At 46.7% G+C, this 22,147-nt stretch overlaps 1 protein-coding gene across 5 annotated transcripts in view; it reads left to right on the forward strand.

The window, feature by feature from the left end:
- The window catches only part of LOC140408853 (putative methyltransferase NSUN7), a 300,900-nt gene that overhangs the window by 67,677 nt on the left and 211,076 nt on the right, over positions 1–22,147 (forward strand). For all 5 annotated transcript variants that reach the window (XM_072496639.1, XM_072496644.1, XM_072496642.1 and 2 more), the window contains exons 4-5: positions 13,283–13,416; positions 19,077–19,229. In XM_072496639.1, the coding sequence (XP_072352740.1) occupies positions 13,283–13,416; positions 19,077–19,229 (287 nt within the window). The remainder of the gene's footprint in view (positions 1–13,282; positions 13,417–19,076; positions 19,230–22,147) is intronic.

The raw sequence follows: 22,147 nt of genomic DNA on the forward strand, positions 1-22,147 counted from the left end.
AAAATGTTTAGTATCTGAGCAAAGATTTAAAACAGTTGGTGTTACCAAGTGATGATGACACAGGACTTCCGGTGGTGGCCATGGTGTGAGTAGCTGCACACAGGGCAGCTTCTGCTTGAAGGCGTAGAAAATAGCTTTTTTTTAAACCCAAAATCGGGTGGAACTTTGACGGAAAAATGTAACTGAAGGTTGGAGGAAAAGTTCCCCCAGGAGTGGCAGGTCTGCTGGTTACCAATCCCGGCAGAAGAAGGTGAAAGATTTGGAAGGGACCTGTGGTGCAGCAGCTGTTGGAAATATGGTGGAGGGGGAATGGTCAGTGCAGGTTGGAAAGCCCCAGATGGAGCAGTTGATGGCCTTCATCAAGGAAGAGTTCTGCCAACAGAGGAAGGAGATGCAGGAGGATCGAGTAAAGACCATTGAAGGGACTGTGACACCCCTGAAGGGCTCGATGGCGAGGGTGGAAAAATGTCTGGAAGCTCAGGGGTTGCAGATCCGGGAGATCGAGAGGGTGATCTCTAAACACAGTGATAGAGTGGCGGCACTGGAGGCGGAGGTGGGGCTCTTAGGAGACCTTTGCAAGATGTTCAGAGCAAAGGTGGAGGAGCAGGAAAACAGTTCGAAAAGGCAGAATCTGCAGATAGTGGGCCTCCTGAAGGAATGGAAGGTGCGAGTGTCACATTTTGAGGCTGCTGGCGGAGGGGGTGCTGACAAGGCCCCTGAGGTGGACAGAGAGCACAGATCTTTGAGGCAGAAGCCAAGAGCTGGGGAGCCGCAGCAGGCACTGATCATGAGACTCCTCAGGTTTGTGGAGAAAGAGGGCAGTGCGGTGGCGCAGTGAGTAGCACTGCTGCCTCACGGCGCCGAGGTTCCAGGTTTGATCCCGGCTCTGGGTAACTGTCCGTGTGGAGTTTGCGCATTCTCCCCGTGTTTGTGTGGGTTTCGCCCCCACAATCCAATGATGTGCAGGCTAGGTGGATTAACCATGCTAAATTGCCCCTTCACTGGAAAAAATGAATTGGGTACTCTAAAATTTAAAAAAAATTTGTGGAGAAAGAGAAGATCTTGCAGTGGACCAGGGAGAAGTGGAATTGCAAATGGCAGGGGAACAAGATCAAAATATACCAGGGCTTTGGAGCTGAACTGGCAAAACGGTGTGCAGGGTTCAACAGGGCCAAGGCGGTGCAATTTTGGTGGCAGATCAGGTTTGGGGTGCTCCACCCGGAAAAACTATGGGTGACTTATGAAGGCCGGAAATATTATTTTGAGACCCCAGAAGCGGCCAATGACTTTCTCAAAGAGCATAAACTTTGGGAGAACTGAACAATTTTGGGAGATGGAGCCTGTGGCTGTGTTTTTTCTTTTTGTTTGTTTTTGGGGACGATGACCTGTGGTTCGAGATGAGTCTTTGTTTGGATGGGGGAGGGGGAGGTCAGCGAGGAGCCTTCTTCACAGAACAAAGAGGAGATTTTAATTGTGTTCTAGAGCTGAAGGTAGACAGATCGAGCCCCAGGTCAATGGGTAGGATACAAATGGCAAAGGAGCTGGGTGGGTTGATGGAAAAGATGGGCATGGTGGACCCATGGTGCTTCAAGAACCCATGGGGAAGGGTGTATTCCTTTTCTTTTTCTCACATGTGTATAGGGTGTATTCAAGAATCAAGCAACTTTTTTGTGGTGACCCGGGATGTTTTGGGGGGCGGCAGGGGGGATGACACATGGGACAGTTTTTAGATGAACTGGAGTTTCCACAGCTGGAGGAAGAGAAGAGGCAGGTGTTATAAGGGCCCTTGGGGCTGAGGGAGGTATTGGGCAGTATAAGGGATATGAAATCGGGGAAGGCCCCGGGCCCGATGGTTACCTGGGGAATTCTAAAAGGAGTTCTCGATGGACCTGGCTCCACATCTCTTGGGGCGTTTAATGAGGCATTAGAGAAGGGGGAGCTGCCGGAGACGTTGTCACGGGCAACAATCACATTAATACCAAAGAAGGGGAAAGACCCTTTGGAATGTGGATTTAATAGGCCCATATCGTTGTTAAATACAGAGGTTAAAGTGCTGGCTAAGTTGGTGGTGGGAAGGATGGAAGGATGTGTCCTGGGGGTGGTTGCGGAGGACCAGACCGGTTTCGTAAAGGGCAGGCAGCTTTCTAGTAATATAAGGAGGCTGTTAAATATGGTCATGACCCTGTCAAGAGCTCAGGTACTGGAGGTAGTGGTGTCCATGGACGCGGAGAAGGCATTGACCTGGGGAATGGTGGTACCTGTTTGAGGTGCTGGGAAAGTTTGGGTTTGAGCTGAAGTTTGTGGCATGGGTGCGCCTGTTATACGTGGCGCGAAGGCGAGTGTGCGGACCACCGACATGGGCTCACAAAACTTTGAACTGCACAAGGCAGGCGTGCCCGCTGTTGCTGATGTTGTTTGCTCTAATAGAGCCTCTGGCAATGGTTCTTAGGGTGGACAGAGTGATAAGGGTTTATGAGGGGACGCAGGGAGCACTTGGTGTCGCTATACGCGGACAACCTACTATTGTATGTTTCGGACCCGCTGGAGAGCATGGAAAGGATCATGTGCCTGTTGGGAATGTTTGGGGCATTCTCGGGATATAAGCTAAATATAGGGAAAAGAGAAGTATTCCCGGTGAACGAGTTGGGTCGGCGAGCCAACCTCAGGGTGCTACCATTCAAGGTGGCCAGAGACAGGTTTAGATACCTGGGGATTCCGGTGGTGAGGGAATGGGTGATGCTACAAATCGCTCCATGGCTGACTCGGACCGTGGAGCCACACCGAGAAATGAGACCCCCCCCCCTTATCGGCCGTGTATCTAACCCCGCAGATCTAATCCCCTGCCACTGATCTCCGATCCCCCCGCCTCCGACCAGCATCCCGACTGGCAATAGGTGGTTAGTTCTACACCGCCGGGAACTCAGCCATTCGGGAGCGGTGGATTGCTGGGTGGGCCTCTGGCAATGGGCACCCAGCCGCATGGTGTACTCTGTGGACATGCCGATTTTCGGGGCCCGGAGAATCATCGGACTGGCGCCGGACGCAATTAAGGCATGAAAGTGGATTCTCCGTCCCCGCGCCAAACGCAATTTCTGTGCGGGGCTGCGGAGAATCCAGCCCATTAAATCTAATTTCTTAAATTAAGTTACATATGATGTTTATATCCTCCTATAATCTCCTGTATTCATTTTAAAGAAAGCTTGTTATTTTGTTATTATCATCAAAATTTTATATATTTATAGGCAAATCATTTCAAAATAGAAGGAACAGAAGTGATCCTGACATCTGTCATTGGGACACCTTACTAGCCATTTCGGGTTAATCTGAGATTAATGATTAGTGTCAGTTCTACCTCAGTGGTGATCTTTCACTTTCAGTAGGTTGTGGGTTCAAGTCCCACTGCAGAGACTTGAGGACATAATCTAAGCTGATATTATGTATTGCTGTGCTGTCAGTGCAGACTTTCAGATGAGGTGTTACAAACTGAGGCCCCTATACTCTCAGATGGACGGAAAAGATCCCATGGCATTATTTTGAATAAGAGCAGAAAGGTTTCCATGGTGGCCTGAACAATGGTTATGTTCCATCAACATCACTAAAAACAACAAATATTGTCATCTTTATTTCCTTTACGTTTGTGTACAAACTTGATGCTGCACCCGCATTGCAATAACTACATTTCAAAAGTACTCACTTGACTTCTTGCTTTCCTTAACTTCAGATTTGACTATTCCAGTGCATTCTTGCCTGGTGTCTCACGTTCTACCTTGTGTAAACTTGCGGTCATCCTTAACTTGCACCAAATCCTGTATACATATATCACCACCTACATTGACTCCCAGTCTAGCAAAGCCATGACTTTAAAACTCATGCTTGTTTTCAAATCCTTCCATAACTATGCCCCTCCCTATCTCTGTCACCTCCTCCGGCCCCGTAACCTTCTAATTCTGGTGTCTTGCCCATCCCTAAGTTCAATTGCTCTGTCTTTTGATGCTTTGTCTTTGAATAAATACCATCCCCTTACCTATCAGCCTCTCTACCATGCTTTCCTACTTTAAGACGTTCCTTAAAACCCCCTCTTTGACCAAGCTTTTGATCATCTTTTTATGTGGCTCAGTGCCATACTTTTATAATGCTCCTGTGAAGCACCCCGGCATGGTTTATTTTGTTAAAGGCACTACTTAAATACAAGTCATTAGTGTTGACACCGAGGTTATGGTTCAGGTTCAAGACTATCTTCGAGCAATTCTGTGGGACAACTACTAGATTTTCAAAAGTTATTTCAATGGATCTAAGCATCATTGGCAAGGCTAACTTTTATTGCCCATTCCTAATTACCCTTGAGGTGGTAGCCTTCTTGAACCACTGCAGTCTGTCCTATCTGGTGTAGAACTTATCAGCATTGTGCTGAAAGTTTTTCCATCAGACATGTCTCGATATTCTGCTGTCCATCTATTTTGATTCACACAAAAAGGTATTGTTCGTGGAGAGAAACCAGAACAAGTTTGGACATGTTTGTTGTAGGCGCAGCAGAATATTAGAGTTAAATAAGCAGAATGGTTACAAGTTCTTTCTTACATTGGTTAATGTCAACATGAGCACCTGTTGAAATGAACTGTTCGGATCTGTGATGTTTGTTTTTTAAGTCTATCATATTTATTAATCATTTACTAAAATAGTTTTCATGTAGGTATAAGTTTGGGACCTTTCCTATTTGTAATTAATCTGAAGATGCATGTAGCTAAGATTTTACTGTATAGCTGGGGTGTAATGTTAATACAAACACTGACCTGGTAAAAGTAAAATCTGTATGATTCTTTTCATGAGATATGGGTTTCGCTGGCAAGCCCAGAATTTGTTACCTATCCCTATTTGCCCTTGGCTTGCTAGGCCATTTCGGAGAGCAGTTAAGAGTCAACCACATTGCTGTGGGTCTGGAATCACATGTAGGCCAAGCCAGTTAAGGATGCCAGATTTCCTTCCCTAAAGGACATTAGTGAACCATATGGGTTTTTGACAATCAACAATGCTTTTGTGGTTACTAGCTTTTATTTTTACATTTTCATTTTTATTTAAAAAAAATATTTTTATTCTCATTTTTCACATTTTCTCCCAAATTTACACCCATCAACAATAAACAATAATCAGCAACAAATATGTCAATCCCCATAACAATAACAACGATCCCATCCTCTCACCAAACCCCAAACATTAGCCCGCATGTTTACATAAACAAATGACAAAAAGGAATCAGGGATCGCCCCTAGACACCCTTAATACACACAGCCCCCCCCTCCCCCCAACCCTCCCACCCATCCCCCCCAACTAATGTTCGATGTTATCCAGTTCTTGAAAGTGCATAATGAATAATGCCCATGAATTGTAGAACCCCTCCATCCTTCCCCTCAGTTCAAACTTAACCTTCTCAAGAGTCAAGAATTCCAACAGGACCCCCGCCACCCCAGGGCACAGGGTGGAGAGGCTGCTCTCCATCCCAACAGGATCCGCCTTCGGGCGATCAACGAGGCGAAGGCTACGATATCTGCCTCCGCCCCCGTTTCCAACCCTGGCTGGTCTGACACCCCGAATATGGCCTCCTGGGGACCCGGGTCCAGTTTCACGTGCACCACCTCGGAAATTACCCTAAAAACCTCCTTCCAGTAATCCTCTAGCTTTGCACAGGACCAAAACATATGAACGTGATTAACAGGGGCCCCCCCACCCGCAAAGCTCACACACATCTTCTACTCCTTCAAAGAATCGGTTCGTCTTCGCCCTTGTGAGGAGTGCTCTGTATACCACCTTCAGCTGTATCAGCCCCAACCTTGCACATGAGGTGGAGGCATTTACTCTCCGGCGCACCTCACACCAGAATCCCTCCTCTATAACCTCTCCCAGCTCTTCCTCCCACTTTGCTTTGATCCCTTCCAGTGGTGCCTTATCCTCTTCCAAAATAGCTCTGTAAACCGCTGACACTACCCCCTTCTCCAGTCCCCCTGTCGTCAGCACCTCCTCCAGCATTGTGGAGGCCGGTTCCTCCGGGAAGCTCTGTATCTCCTTTCTGGCAAAACCTCGAACCTGAATGTATCTAAACACTTCCCCCCGCTCCAGCCCATACTTCGCTTCCAGCTCCTTCAGTCCTGCAAACCGATCCCTCAGAAACAAATCTTTTAACGTCTTAATCCCCTTCTCCTCCCATTTCTGAAAATTTCCATCCCAAGTCCCTGGCTCAAATCTGTGGTTCCCCAGAATCGGCATTTCCCTTGACCCTGCCCCTAACCCGAAGTGTTGGCTAAACTGCCTCCAAGTTCTCAATGAAGCCATTATTACCGGACTCCCTGAGTATTTCCCCGGGGCTATCGGGAGCGGCGCTGTTGCTAGTGCTTTCAATCCCGACCTCCTGCACAAACTCTCCTCCATTCCGACCCACTGGGAATCAGCCCCTCTTACCCAGCTCCGCACCTTCTCCACATTCGCCGCCCAGTAGTAATACATCAGGTCCGGAAGACCCAAAACCCCTGCCGGCCTTCCTCTCTGTAGCAGCACCTTTCTCACTTTTCTACATTTTTATTGATTAAGTTTACATTCTACCAGTTACCATGGTAGGATTGAATCTGCGTCTCTAGAACATCAACCTGGGACTCTGGTTTACTTGCCCAGTGACATTACCATCACTCCACCTCCAGCCTGTTGCTTAGGATGGAATTTTCTCATTAAGAAGGTGGGTTCCACAACGTTGCTGGGACCCCATCCCGCCCACAACCTCTGCTCTTGACAGATTCTCCGATGTCAGAAAGATAAAAATAGAATGAGAGCCCCCTTCCAACACTATGGACCCTGCGTCCCACACTATTGACTCCCCCGTCCCATGCCATGGACTCCTCCCCCTCCAACTGGGCTGCACGTAGCTGTACTGTGTCCCCCCAACTGGCTCTGTTCGCCTGTTTCCCCATTTAAAAACATTCTGTAAGCACCGCTGGTGTGATGTCACGCCACGGAGGGGGGGGGGGGGGGCATTCCGACGTGCGAGGGTGATATTGGCGCGGAAAGGCATGCTAATTATATTGCAAAGTATTCAAATCGGGTTCCCATTATTGCATGGTGGGAACCCCTTAAATCACTGGCAAGGAGCGAGGAACATCGACCGGGGAAAATCGACCGGGGAAATCCCACTGGCATTAAAGCCGTTTTGAAACACCCCCTCGATTCTCAGCCCTCTCTGCCATTCCTGTCTTCTGAAAATGGGGATTGAAAATCCCCCCATAATCTTTAGATCTAATCCACCTAAAAGATTAAAGGGCTTTACTATTCTATAATTATCAGCTAGTTATTTTTTCCTCTTTCCTACTGTAGTTTCGAAGTTAATAAATACTATCGATCACCTTCTGAAAATTTCTTGTATTCAGAGGGCAACTACCAGTATCAATCAAAATGGCTTTGCAATGGACACATTTGTATGTTCATATTAAACTTGAAACACCCAATTCACAATAATAAAGATTATTATTACAACATCATTCCACGTATTTCACCACTTAGTTTAATGCACAGTGCTAAATCTGCATTTGCTTAAAGTGAAATTGGTATTAACTCCACAGATATAACACTAAAACTTGAGCACAAAAATTTGCCTTTGACAAAATAGAATAGAAAATATTATGGCAGATGACCAAAGAGATAGGTTTTAAGGTGTCCTGTCCATAAAAAGCAGGACAAATGCAATTGTGTTAATTACAGCCCCAATTAGTCTATTCTCAGTCAACAGCAAAGCAATGGAAGGTATCGTCTACAGTGCTATCAAGCGGCACTTACTCACCAACTTTCTCGCTGTTGTTCAGTTTGGGTTCTGCTGGGGCCATTCAGCTGGGGTCCAAATATGGGTACAGGAGCTGAATTCCAGAAGTGAGGTGGAAGTGACTGCCCTTGACATCAAGAGGTCTTGGCAATGTGAATCAGAGGCAAATCTCTCTCTGAGTCCTATCTGGCATGAAGTCGATTGTGGTTGTTGGAGGCCAATTGTCTCAGCCGCCGAATATCACTACAGGAATTTCTTGGTATAGGCCCTATCATCTTCAAACGCTTCATCATTGGCTGTCCTTCCAGCGTAAAGTCAGAAATAGGATGTTCGCTGATGTCCTTGCGGGCATTGGTCGGGTAATTGACAATTCTGGCAAACAAGTTATCAGTGATCTGTCCTATGCATTTGTGGTCTGTTAATTGGGAAGTCCTGGATGGTCTCTGCCAGAGCCTGGAAGGATCTGGAAGCAAGATAATTGAGGGTGGCAGTCAATTTGGCAACCATGGGTGAATCTGGGACGCTAGGTTCACCAGAGTGAAGGTTGTCTTTTCAAAGGCCATGGATATCTGCCACCGCCTGATGGGACTACCTGAGCATTCTGAAACGCTGCTTTTGCAACATGTGAAGGATGCTCAACTTTGCCTGTACATCCTGCGTCATGAATAGTCCTGATGCTAGCTTCACCCCTCTGCTGTTTCTCACTTTCAACAGCAGATTGCTGCTTCTTGCTGGCCAAATTGCTTCTTATCTGAATTCCAGTCTAAGGCAGCTAAGATGTCATGCACCCTCCTCATCTCATTGTTAACTGGCCTGCCCTTTTCCTGTGTTCCCTGGTTCTAGACTCACCAGCTAGGGGAAACATCTTATTTACATCTACTCTAATACCCCTTGTAAGAATTTTGTAAGTTTCAATGAGATCATCTCTCATTCTTTGAAACCTTAGACAATAGAGGCCCAGATTCCTCAATCTCTCCTCGTAAGCCATTCCTGACACCCCAGAGATTGTTTGGTGAACCTCTGTTGCACTCCCTCTAAGGGCAAGTACTTCCTTCCTCAGGTAAGGGGATCTAAACTGTACACAAACCTGGCCTGGCATATATGTGACGTCAGTCCATACTTCTGGACATAGGGAACACAGGACCTGGGACCAGAAGTACGCCATTTGATCCTTAAAACCTACTCCATTCAGTAAGATTGTGACTGATCTGGTTGTTTTTTAAAAAATATATTTTTATTCTCCTCCTTTTTCACATTTTCTCCCACATTTACACCCATCAACAATAAACAATTATCAGCAAGATATGTCAATCCCCATAATAACAACGATCCCATCCGTCCACCAACCCCCAAACATCAGCCCACATGTTTACATAAACAAATGACAAAAAAGGAATCAGGGATTACCCGTAGTCACCCTTAATCTACACAGCCCCCCAGCCCCCCCAACTATTGTTCGATGTTATCCAGTTCTTGAAAGTGCATAATAAATAGTGCCCATGACTTGTAGAACCCCTCCGAGCATCCCCTCAGTTCGTACTTAACCTTCTCAAGGGTCAAGTATTCCAACAGGTCCCCCCGCCATGCCAGGGCACTGGGTGGAGAGGCTGTTCTCCATCCCAGCAGAATCCGCCTTCGGGCGATCAACGAGGTGAAGGCTACGATATCTGCCTCCGCTCCCGTTTCCAACCCTGGCTGGTCCGATACCCCGAATATGGCCTCCTGGGGACCCGGGCCCAGTTTCACACGCACCACCTTGGAAATTACCCTAAACACCTCCTTCCAGTACTCCCCTAGCTTTGGACAGGACCAAAACATATGAACGTGATTCGCGCCCCCCCCCCCCCCCCCCCCCCCCCCCGCAACGCTCACACACATCCTCTACTCCTTCAAAAAATTGGCTCATCCTCGCCCTCGTGAGGTGCGCTCTATATACCACCTTCAGCTGTATCAGCCCCAACCTCGCACATGAGGTGGAGGCATTCACTCTCAGGAGCACCTCACACCAGACCCCCTCCTCTATAACCTCTCCCAGCTCTTCCTCCCACTTTGCTTTGATCCCTTCCAGTGGTGCCTTATCCTCTTCCAGAATAGCTCCGTACACCGCTGACACTACCCCCTTCGCCAGTCCCCTTGTCGTCAACACCTCCTCCAGCAATGTGGAGGCCGGTTCCTCTGGGAAGCTCTGTATCTCCTTCCTGGCAAAATCCCGAACCTGCATGTACCTAAACACTTCTCCCTGCTCTAGCCCATACTTCGCTTCCAGCTCCCTCAATCCTGCAAACCGACCCCGAAGAAACAAATCTTTGAGCGTCTTAATCCCCTTCTCTTCCCATTTCCGAAAACTTCCATCCCACCTCCCTGGCTCAAATCTGTGGTTCCCCCGAATCGGCATTTCCCTTGACCCTAAACCCAATCCGAAGTGTTGGCGAAACTGCCTCCAGATTTTCAATGAAGCTATTATTACCGGACTCCCTGAATATTTCCCCGGAGCTATCGGGAGCGGCGCTGCTGCAAGTGCCTTCAGCCCCGACCCCCTGCACAAACTCTCCTCCGTTCTGACCCACTGAGAATCAACCCCCCTGACCCAGCTCCGCACTTTCTCCACGTTCGCCGCCCAGTAGTAGTACAACAGTTCGGGAGACCCAAACCCTGCCTTCCCCTCTATAGCAGCACCTTTCTCACTCTGGCCACCTTCCCTCCCCATATGAACGAGGTAATCCTTCCCTCAATCTCCCTGAAAAAAGAATTTGGCAGGAAAATCGGTAGGCACTGAAAAATAAACAGGAATCGCGGCAACACATTCATTTTAACCGCCTGTACCCGACCTGCCAGTGACAGAGGAAGGCCGTCCCACCTTGCCAGATCGGCTTTCACTCTCCCCACCAAACTAGTAATGTTGTACCTGCGAAGCCTCCCCCACTCCCGGGCAACTGCATCTCACGGTCTCCCCCGAGTGGCTCTGACTTGTACAACCTCTCATAAAACTCCTCAAAAACCTTGTTAATCAGCACTGGGGCCACCATCAACTTCCCTGCCCTATCCTTCACCTGAAGAATTTCCCTTGCCGCTGCCTCCCTCCGGAGCTGACCTGCCTTATCTCCATGTTCATAAACTGCACCCCTTGCTCGTCTCAGTTGGCGCACCGCCTTCCTGGTGGACAGTCGGTCGAAGCTCGCCTGTAGTTCCTTCCTCTTTTCCAGCTTCGCTGGGTCCCCATCCTCTGCATACCTCCTATCTACCTCCAACATCTCATCTATTACCCTCTGCCACTCCAACCTCTCCTCTTTATCCACCCTGGCCTTAAACAAAATTACCTCACCTCTCACCACCGCCTTTAGAGCCTCCCAGACGACTGCCTTCGACACCTCACCCGTACAATTGAAACCTACATATTCCTTAATCATCTTTTCAAATTTCTTACAGAACACTTGGTTCCCCAAAAGCCCCACATCCAGTTTCCACCCCGGTCTCTGCGCTGCCCCCTTCTCCAGCACCATATCCACCCAATGTGGAGCGTGATCTGACACTGCAATTGCAGAGTATTCCGACCCCTTGACTCCAGCCAGCAAAGCCTTCCCCACCACAAAAAAGTCGATCCGCGAGTATACATTATGGACCGCTGAGAAAAATGAATACTCCCGTTCCCTTGGGTGCAGGAACATCCAAGGGTCTACCCCTCCCATTTCCACCATTAGCCCAGCCAGCGCCTTCGCCCCCCCCCTGATGGGACCAGCGAGCGCGGCCGTGATCTGTCCAACCTTGGCTCCTGCACCAAGTTCCAGTCCCCCCCACAATCAGCTCATGCGTGTCCAAGTCGGGAATAGCCCCAAACACCTTCCTCGTGAATTCCATATCGTCCCAATTGGGACCGTATACACTTAACAGCGCCACTAATCTCCCCTCCAGTGCCCCTGTCACAATCACATATCTACCCCCCTGATCTGCCACCACCTTCTCCATCTGGAAGCGTACCCTTTTGCTGACCAGCGCCGCTACCCCTCGAGCCCTTCCATCAAATCCGGAGTGAAACACTTGGCTAACCCAGCCCTTTTTAAGTCTAACCTGGTCCTTCACCCTCAAGTGAGTCTCCTGCAGCATTGCTACATCGGCTTTCAAACTTTAAAGATGTGCAAGCACCCTTGACCTCTTGACCGGACCTCCTAGCCCTCTCACGTTCCACGTGATTATCCTTACTGGGGGTCTCTCACCCCCCCCCCCCCACCTTTCTTATCCACCATCACCATACCACCGGGCCCTGCCCCATAAGCCTGACCCGCCCCTGTCCATTGTTAACATCGAACCCCTTCCCCCCCCTCCCAAGAACCCCCCTACAAAACATCCCCCAACATCCATCCCTCCAGCCCCTCTTGCTCGCCTCGTAGGCCCATTGAAGCCTGCTATCCAGGCTCCAACGTCCGCAGTCCTCCTCTCACCTCACCCCCGTTCACTAACTGACTTTAGTTAGCTAGCGCGGGTGGTTCCCCCCGCCAAGACCTCTCGCCCCCTTCCACCCAGTCCCAGAGAAAGAAACACCAAAACAAACCCAACAATCCAACCCCTACAATTCACTAACATAACATTTAACCGTCGCAACAGAGAACGCCATTAACTTGAACTCTGTAACAATGCAAAGAGAAGTAAATTTCAATACACATCAGTGAAAAGAAAGTTGTAAGATTTATACATTTTCCAGCCACTCAAACACAGTCCACAGTCTCTCTTCCAGTTCCGCTCTTCACGTCTCTCCCAAGCCTTCTGCCCTCATGAATGCCTCAGCCGCCTCTGCTGTCTCAAAATAAAAGTCTTTGGCGTTATATGTTACTCTCAACTTCGCCGGGTACACCACACCAAACCGCACTCCCTTCTTGTACAAAGCTGATCTGGTTGTTGTTTCAACTCCACTTTCTTGTCACAACCCCATAAACCTTGACTTCCTTATCTCGCAGAAATTTGAGTAACTCTCCCTTAAGTAAGTTCAATGACCCAGCCTCCATTGCTCTTTGGGAAGAGAATTCCACATACTAATAATCCTCTGAGACAATTGTTTTTGTCCCATCTCCGTCTTCAAAGAGAAACCTCTTAGTAAACTGTGTCCCCTCATTCTAGTCTGCCCCATGGGTGGAAACTTCCTCTCAGTATCTATCCTAATGTGGTTGACGATTAACTGCCCTCTGAAAGGGCCAAGTAAATCACTCAATTCAAGGAATTAGTGATGGGCAATAAATTCTGGCCTTGCCAAAAACACCCACATCCCAGAAAATAAGTTAACTGGGGAACATATTAACTGAAGTTGCGAGTTCCCAATGAGCTTTCTAGAAAGGGATGCAGAGAATCATTCAGTTGTCTCAAAAATGGCAATTAAAAAAAAAAATCATGTTGAATCTACAAACTGGAAAACATTTAACTTAAAAAAATATTTGTATGGCTTCCTGCTTACCCTGATTTGTTATCATGTTTTACATTTATTTTCTTATTTTCTTCCAGTCTCTTGATTCAACAAGTCTGGTGATTATTATGTTGTATGATTACCAAGATCGGAAATTCCAACCACGAAGTATCCCTGAAGCAGATCAAGATGTAATACCAGAAGTTAGAAAAGTCGAAAAGAGCCTTTCAAAGTATGTAAAGTGAAAATTATTTAAACTTCTAACAAAATTGGTAATCACGTTTTAAAAATTATATTTCTGATTTGTAATAGGAGAATGTAGCTGGATGGGTAAGTTGTACTGATGGTTGATATCCCCAGTCTTTATTTTATTCCTGTATAAAATAAGTATTTAAAATACGTTTCCTTGGAGGACTTCATTAACCAATATTGGAAACTATAAATTCCCTTCAACTGGTATGGATGCACTGTGGTGACATAATGGAAGAAAATTGAGGCGGGTGGAAACTGTCTGAACATTATTTTGATTCTATTATCTTTTTTAAAAAGTCTTTTTATTGCCATTTTCAATATTATGTACATTGTCATTTGTGTTTATTTATTGTACAGTGTAACACAAAGGCTTATATCTTACTTCACTTGATTTATAGGTTGCTGCCGTCTATTTCGGCGTGTCCTTCCCCTCTCCCCCCCCCCTTTTCCTAACCCCTTCCAGTCTCCCCCTCCCATCCCCCTTGCTATCCTCCTTGGTCGTTATGGGGGTTTCCCTGCCCCCCCCCCCCCCACCCCCAACTGGGTTGTACGTCCCTGGCATTGCTCCTTGTCTTTTTTTTCACTCTCTTTCCAGTTCACCCTCTATTGGTTGTTGCTGGCCTCAAACAGGTTTTGGACTGACCAACAAATTGCCCCCATGCAGTAAGGAAGCCTTCCTCCGACCCTTGGATGGCGTATTTTATCTTCCCCAGGTGGAGAGATTCCGAAAGGTCAGCTAGCCAGTCTGCAGCTGAAGGTGGTGCTGCTGATTGCCAGCCGAGCAGGATTCTCCGGTGTGAGATTAGGGAAACGAAAGCTAGGGCGTTGGCCCTCTTCCCCATGTGTTGCTCTGGTTGCTCTAATACCCCCAAGGTTGCCACATTTGGGCATGGCTTCACCCTCATCCCCATTATCTTTTGACTAATTTATTTTTAAAAAAGAACATCCTATTTACAAGTGCCAATGCTGTGCAATTTGTGCCCCAGTTGATAGGCCATTGTTTTGATGTTTGCTGAGAGATATGGGCAGTGTACTGAGATATTTTCTAGATTAGAACCTTCTTTAAACACAAAAAACACAATGGTGATCTATAGGTGAGAATTTACCATCCACACGGTTATGATTTCCATTTTAAAAATTCATGCAGTCAATTATTCTTCATATTCATAGAATCCAAACAGTGCATTAACAGCGCAATAACAGTAAAATGAGTATCTTGCTTTTTGCACTGTGTGGTAGTCGGTATTAGGGGTATTACGGTATCCTGAATAATGCTGTAAGACCATTGGTGTGGGAGGCACCTGAGACTGCTATTTCATTGGTGAAGCCTGCCTGCTGGTTCCGCCCAGTAAGGCGGAGTATAAGAACCTGTGTCTCCCCAGCAGCTGCATTCTGTACCTGCGCTGCTGAGGGAAACATCTAGTACAATAAAGCCTTCAGTTGTCTCCAATCTCGCTTCAGGAGTTATTGATCGAGCATCAATTTATTGTACTAGATTTTAAAGAATGGAGCTCCAAATCAAGCCGGAGTGTCTGCAACTCAGCCCCCACGTGGCAAACTCAGCGGCAACCTTCAAACACTGGCTGACGTGCTTCAAAGGGTACCTCAGGACGGCGACGACTGAACCTACGGAGGACCAGAAACTGCAAGTTCTCCACTCGAGGGTGAGCCCAGAGATCTACACCCTCATCGAGGATGCGGTCGATTTTGAGGCGGCAATGACCCTGCTGAAAGGATACTATATTCGCTCTGTAAACCAAGTCATGCGCCCCCTCATGGTGTTCCCCATCCCTCACTGCTCCAAGGCCCTGAAACGCTGCCTGGGATTTTTTTTTGTATTATGCCCAGTGGGTCCCCAACTATGCGGACAAGGCCCGCCCACTAATTCAATCCACTGTTTTTCCCCTGTCGGCAGAGGCTCTCCAGGCCTTCAGCTGCATCAAAGTGGACACCGCAAAGGCCACGATACACGCAATCGACGAATCCCTCCCCTTCCAAGTCGAGAGCGATGCATCCGACGTAGCTCTGGCGGCCACCCTCAACCAAGCAGGCAGACCCGTGGCCTTCTTCTCACGCACCCTCCATTCTTCAGAAATCCGCCATTCCTCAATTGAAAAGGAGGCCCAGACCATAGTAGAAGCTGTGCGGCACTGGAGGCATTACCTGGCCGGCAGGAGATTCACTCTCCTCACTGACCAACGGTCGGTGGCCTTCATGTTCGATAATGCACAGCGGGGCAAGATAAAGAACGATAAGATCTTACGGTGGAGGATGGAGCTCTCCACCTACAACTACGAGACCTTGTATCGTCCCGGGAAGCTAAACGAGCCTCCTGATGCCCTATCCTGCGGCACATGTGCCAACGCACAAGTGGACCGCCTCCGGGCCCTCCACGAGGACCTCTGCCACCTGGGGGTCACTCGATTCTTCCATTTCATTAAGACCCGCAACCTGCCCTATTCCATAGAGGAGGCAGGACCGCCACCAGGAATTGCCAAATCTGCGCGGAGTGCAAGCCGCACTTCTACAGGCCAGAGAAAGCGCACCTGATAAAGGCTTCCCGTCCCTTTGAACGCCTCAGTTTGGACTTCAAAGGGCCCCTCCCCTCCACCGACTGCAACACGTACTTCTTGAACGTGATTGACGAGTACTCCCGGTTCCCATTCGCCATGCCCTGCCCCGACGTTACCGCAGCCACCATCATAAAAGCCCTCCACAGTATCTTCACGCTGTTTGGTTTCCCCGCCTACATACACAGCGATAGGAAGTCCTCCTTCATGAGCGACGAACTGCGACAATTCCTGCTCAGCGAGGGCATTGCCTCGAGCAGGACGACCAGTTACAACCCCCGGGGAAACGGGCAGGTGGAGAGGGAGAGCGGAACGGTCTGGAAGACTGTCCTACTGGCCCTATGGTCCAGGAATCTCCCTGTCTCCTGCTGGCAGGAGGTCGTCCCGAATGCTCTCCACTCCATCCGATCACTGCTGTGTACCAGTACCATGACCAACCAAACTCCTCACGAACGTCTCCTTGTCGTCCCTAGGAAGTCCTCCTCCGGGACCTCGCTCCCAACCTGGCTGGCAGCTCCTGGCTGGGTCCTGCTCCGCAAACACGTCCCATCCTGCTCCGCAAACACGTGCGGGCGCACAAGTCGGACCCATTGGTCGAGAGGGTCCACATCTTTCACGCTAACCCTCAATACGCCTACGTAGCGTACCCCGATGGCCGACAGGATACGGTCTCCCTACGGGACCTGGCGCCCGCTGTATCGCCACCCACACCTCCACCACCAACCCTACCCTCCCTTCCACCGGCGCACCCCACAGCCGCCCCCTTCCAGGTGGATCGGTCCTTCCACTGGTCCCATCATGGGGTGATGAAGCTGCTCAAGAAGCCGAAGCCACGCTCCCGGAGCCACGGATGCCCAAGCCGGCGCCTGCATCACTGCCAAAGCTACAACGATCGCAGAGGACGACCAGGGCCCCCAATCGACTAATTGTTTCATTCTGACTGTAAATAATTACTGTAAATAGTTGCAACATGTAATGAGGCAAAACACTGTGCTAATGTATACCGGGTACCACCATAACCTCAACCTCTACCACTGTATAACGCGAGACTACCACCCCTGCCGGACTCTTTTTTTTAAACAGGGGGTGAATGTGGTAGTTGGTATTAGGGGTATTACAGTACCCTGAATAATGCTGTAAGACCATTGGTGTGGGAGGTACCTGAGACTGCTATTTCATTGGTGAAGCCTGCCTGCTGGTTCTGCCCAGTAAGGCGGAGTATAAGAGCCTGTGTCTCCCCAGCAGCTGCATTCTGTACCTGCGCTGCTGGGGGAAACATCTAGCACAATAAAGTCTTCACTTGTCTCCAATCTCGCTTCAGGAGTTATTGATCGAGCATCACACTGGGGTTTCGGGGTCAGGCTAAAATGTGGAAGAATATAATCCAAGCCGCCATTCATTTTTTGTATTGATCCAAAAATGTTTGTTTGATGAAGTATAGGGATATTCATCTATTGATTTTAGCTACATTTTTCTGTAAAGTATTATTTGAATTTCTTACCAATTACAATGTAACCTCTGAGGTAAAAAGTACAAGACAGTTATATGGTTAGATTAATGCTGCTCTTAACTTGAATGACTTCAAATTGAATGGCCACAAAAGCAGATACCTTTCATTCGATACTCATCACATATTCAATTCCAAAGTAATTGTTTTGCTCTGTGACTTTAATTGTGAATTTTAAATTCTGGTGGTTAATATTACTTACTGACAAAATTGCATTTTAACGAGAAAAAGTTGATTAATTAATACAAAGTTATTTTGAATGTTACCACATTCTGTTATCTGAGAGTGCATTGATATGTTGATAAATACGACATCTCTCGAAATGAACTCAATAGTTCTTGCAGAAGCGTTCCATCAGGCCATCATTTTCTTGTGTAGACAAATGCACACTCAGCTCGTTGTATATAGTTTTTACTATGGCTCAAAGAGATTGTTAACAATGTCTAATGCTTTGATTGGATATTCGTCCCATTGCTACCAGTTTAGGGTCCTGCCTTTTGGGTATAACAGTACTGGCCAAACTTATAAGTAATCTGAATATTTCACCTTTGCAGTGAAATACTGCCTGATATCTAGCTGTATAACAACATAATCCAGGGGCCTAACAAACTATAATTTGCGATATGAACTGAATATTTGTGCTTTTCCCACATCTGTTCATTCAATCAGTTTCTTTTTTCTTAAAAATAATAATTAATCTCTTCCAAATCCTTTCTGTGGAAAAATCATCAAAAATCCCAGAAAATGACTTTCATATTCCAATTTATAGCTTGCAAGAATTTTCATGTCAAAACTTGTATTAAAATAGTCCCGTCATCACTTAAAAGAAAATGTCTTCAAGCAAACTCTTCACAGTTATTTGAAGAAATAGATGGTGAGCCAGGAATGAAGGTGTTAGCTTGGATAAAGAGATTATATTTGAACTGATGATTAAAATAGGAGCGAGAGGGGAAAAAAAAAGGAGATGATGAGACGGAGCGTTTGAAGGAAAGAATTCCAAAGAGTAGGACTCTGGTGAAGGGAGACGGCTGTGACACTAATTGTATGTGAAGGATGGGAGTGCACAAAAGGCTAGAGTTAGTTAAATGGAGTAAAGGTGGAAATAGTACTGGATCATATTGCAGAGGTAGGCTGGGGTGACGATGCAGAAGGATTTGAGGATGAGGATTTTAAATTTAACATAGGATGCGGGTGATTAGCTCTTTAATATAGGCTGCAGGTGATTGGCTCTGCTAATGAGCACTTAGAGGTACTGCATGCTAATTCTTTTTGGAGGAACCCTCTTATTGGGTGGCACGTGGCAGAGTGGTTAACACTGCTGCCTATGGGGCTGAGGACCTGGGTTCGAATCCCGGCCCTGGGTCACTGTCTGTGTGGAGTTTGCACATTCTTCCCCGTGTCTGCATGGGTTTCACCCCCACAACCAAAGATGTGCAGGTTAGGTGAATTGGCCACGCTAAATTGCCCCTTAAATAGAAAAAAATAATTTGGTACTCTAAATTTAAAAAAAGACTTCATTGAGTCCATTTGAAAACTAACATGATTTATGCCCTTTCTTTATAGTTTTAAAACTAAACTTGCAGCTGCACTTGCTCGATGTCGGATTAAAAATGATGCAATCTCCATTGATTTAATTCTTCCGGAATCTGTAAGAAATCAAGAACGGCGAGCTTCTTCTTTGCCACTATACGCATGGATAAATGGATTAAAGACCAGGTAATAAAGGCGAATATTCCCCTCTTTACACATTATATTGTATAATTTAGGTAGACTATGTCTAAATGACAGGGTTTTAAGAAGACAGTGGTTCAGGCCTGCTCACAGTCCTATCAGTCAAAAAGTGTACAGTAGTATCAAGAAGAGCTGTTTGTTGATGGCCATTAGAGAATTAGTGAATAGAAAAAAATAACTTTTTTTGTGGCATGCTAAGTTTTGAGGTTTACCTAGCAGACATATAGGTCACAAATTAATGGCCTTGTCGTTCCTGACTTGCTGACGCAATGAAGCCATTGAATCTCGCGAGATGCATCTCATGTGATTCGTGACGCACGAATCGCCTCATGAGATTTAACAAAATCTCCCGAGACGTTGCAGGCTGGATCTCACAGCTCATTTAAATATGTGTGCCGTATTCTCCTGGCACCCTGGAACAAACGGCCATACTTGGGCACAGTTTAGCATTGGTTTACGCAAAAGTGGACAAGGCGTAACAGTATCAGGTGCTGTCTCCCAGGCCATTAGAGACCCCTGGGTAGTCAAGCTCTGGGCTGGGTGGTACCCTTGCACTCCCCATTGACACCTTGGCAGTGCCACCTGGGCACCCTGGCAGTGCCACCCTGGTCAATGGGAGGGAGGGGGTGTTGTCCAGAGGCATTTAAAAATGGCGCCCGATCCATGAATACTCTTCCTGCACTGGCAAGCTGAGCTCATCATTGCAGGAAATGATATAATTATGACCTCGACGGGGCGTTCCTGGCCGAAGCCAAACAAAACCGGCAAAGTGCCGCTAACTAGCAGTGCCATTCTCGCTGTAATATGCAGATTTACTGCCTTGCTCTAATATGCAGATTTGCTAAACAGTGATCCCTGTTAAGTAATGGGTTAAGAGACATTCCAATTAGTTGTCTCATTTATATTAAGTATCCACTAATTGACACTGATATGTAAAGGGGCTTCAGGTGGCCTTTGTGTCAGGTGATGTGATGTTAGAGTTTTGTGCAGAGTCTGTTAAAGTACATTAAAGGTGTTTGTGGAAAAGGAGCAGGACATTTGACTCTTTATACAACAGCAGCTAAACGTCTAACAAATGGTAGCAGAGGATGGTTGCTGTGCAAATGTAAAGGGTTGAAAGATACAAATTTTCCAGACCAAACCAAGGAGTGAGTGAGAAGAAAAAAACCCAAAGATATATGGCTGAACCTAGGATAAAGATGGCCGGATATGACTACCCCCCCCCCCCTTATTTTCTGAAAGGGGATCGTACGACCAATGGAGAAGTGCAGTAGTTATGTTGACTAAGGTAACTGTCTTGGGAAAGAGAAAACAAGGTATGGCATTGGCTCTTTCTCTAAGTTATGACAGTAAAATCCGGAGCAAAGTGTTTCTGAGCTGGAATTGGAAGACTTAGGCTCAGAAGAAGGTCTTTAGACTCTATTACGTTGGATAAGATTTATAAGAAGGATGACTTGTTAAGTGCGTACGAAGCATGGTCGGATTTTGATAGGTTCCGGAAAATAGAGGATTTCTCCATTGAAGACTATATAATAGAATTTGGCAGACTCTATAAAAGGCTGCAGAAACACAACCTGGAATTTCCACAGTCTGTGTTGGCCTTTAAATTACTTGACTGTGCTAGAGTGAGCAACATGGATAGGCTCCTGGTTTTGACAGGAGTTCAGTTTGGGTATAAGGCTACCTTATTAGATCAGATGACAGAAGCTTTAAAAACGTTTCTGGGGAAACATTCGATTCCGATGGCTCTGATGACCCAAATAGGTCAGCATGCAATAAAGCATAATATGGAAGATACACTACTAACAGGATGGCAAAATCGTACGGCTACAAACAGGTAAATTATGAAGACAAAGACCCAGTTAGAACCTACATAGGAAGATGAACGGGGCATGATAAATCGATGTTTTCGATGTGACTCTCAATACCATTATGCTTTCAACTGTCCAACACGTTATAATAGGGTGTTTGAAGCAACACATGACACGGAAGAGTCAGAAGAGGAAAAAGATAGTGACCAGAAAGAAGGCATTGTCCTATTAACAAGCAGTTTTACGCTGGTAATGAGGGTGTTGGTTGCAGAATCCTTCAATTGTGCTGTATTGGACAGTGGCTGCACATCTACTGTGTGTGGAATTGACTGGCTAAAATGTTACCTGGACTCCTTGAATGCTGAAAATCGTAACAAGGTTAAGGAACTCAAAAGTTCCACAAGTTTCAGGTTTGGGGGTGATAACACTCTGAAGTCGCTGAAAAGACTGGTGATCCCTTGCAATATTGCCGGAGTGAATCATTTCATTAGCATGGATGTTGTATCAAGTGAGATACCTTTGCTTCTGAACAGACTGTCGATGAAGAAAGCACACATGAAACTGGATATGGAACAGGATAAGGCAACAGTTTTTGGAAAGACGGTGGACTTACAATTTACACAGTTGGGACACTGTTGTATTCCATTACTGACAAATAATATTTCAAGTACAGTTCTTAAGGATGTGTTAATGGCAGTTGAAATTGAGACTTTAGCTGATAAAAAGCTTGTTCTATTAAAACTGCATAGGCAATTTGTGCATCCGTCTCTTCTGAGGCTGAAAAATTTACTAAAGGATGCAGGGGTAAGGGATGAAGACAAAACTAAGCTAATAGAACAAGTTAGTGATCGCTGTGAAGTTTGTAGGAAGTACAGAAGGACACCAGCACGACCGATAGTAACCCTGCCTTTGGCCAGGGATTTTAACAACATTGTGGCCATGGACCTTAAGATCTGGGATAAAGCCAGTAATATATTTATTTTGTATTTTGTAGATTTAGCAACCGGATTTAGTCAATCAACGATTGGACGAAGTAAAGAAAAGAGAGTAATTCTGGATCAAATCATGGAAAAATGGATAGGGACAGGAATG

This window comes from Scyliorhinus torazame, chromosome 3, assembly GCF_047496885.1.
Source record: "Scyliorhinus torazame isolate Kashiwa2021f chromosome 3, sScyTor2.1, whole genome shotgun sequence".
NCBI lineage: Eukaryota > Metazoa > Chordata > Chondrichthyes > Carcharhiniformes > Scyliorhinidae > Scyliorhinus > Scyliorhinus torazame.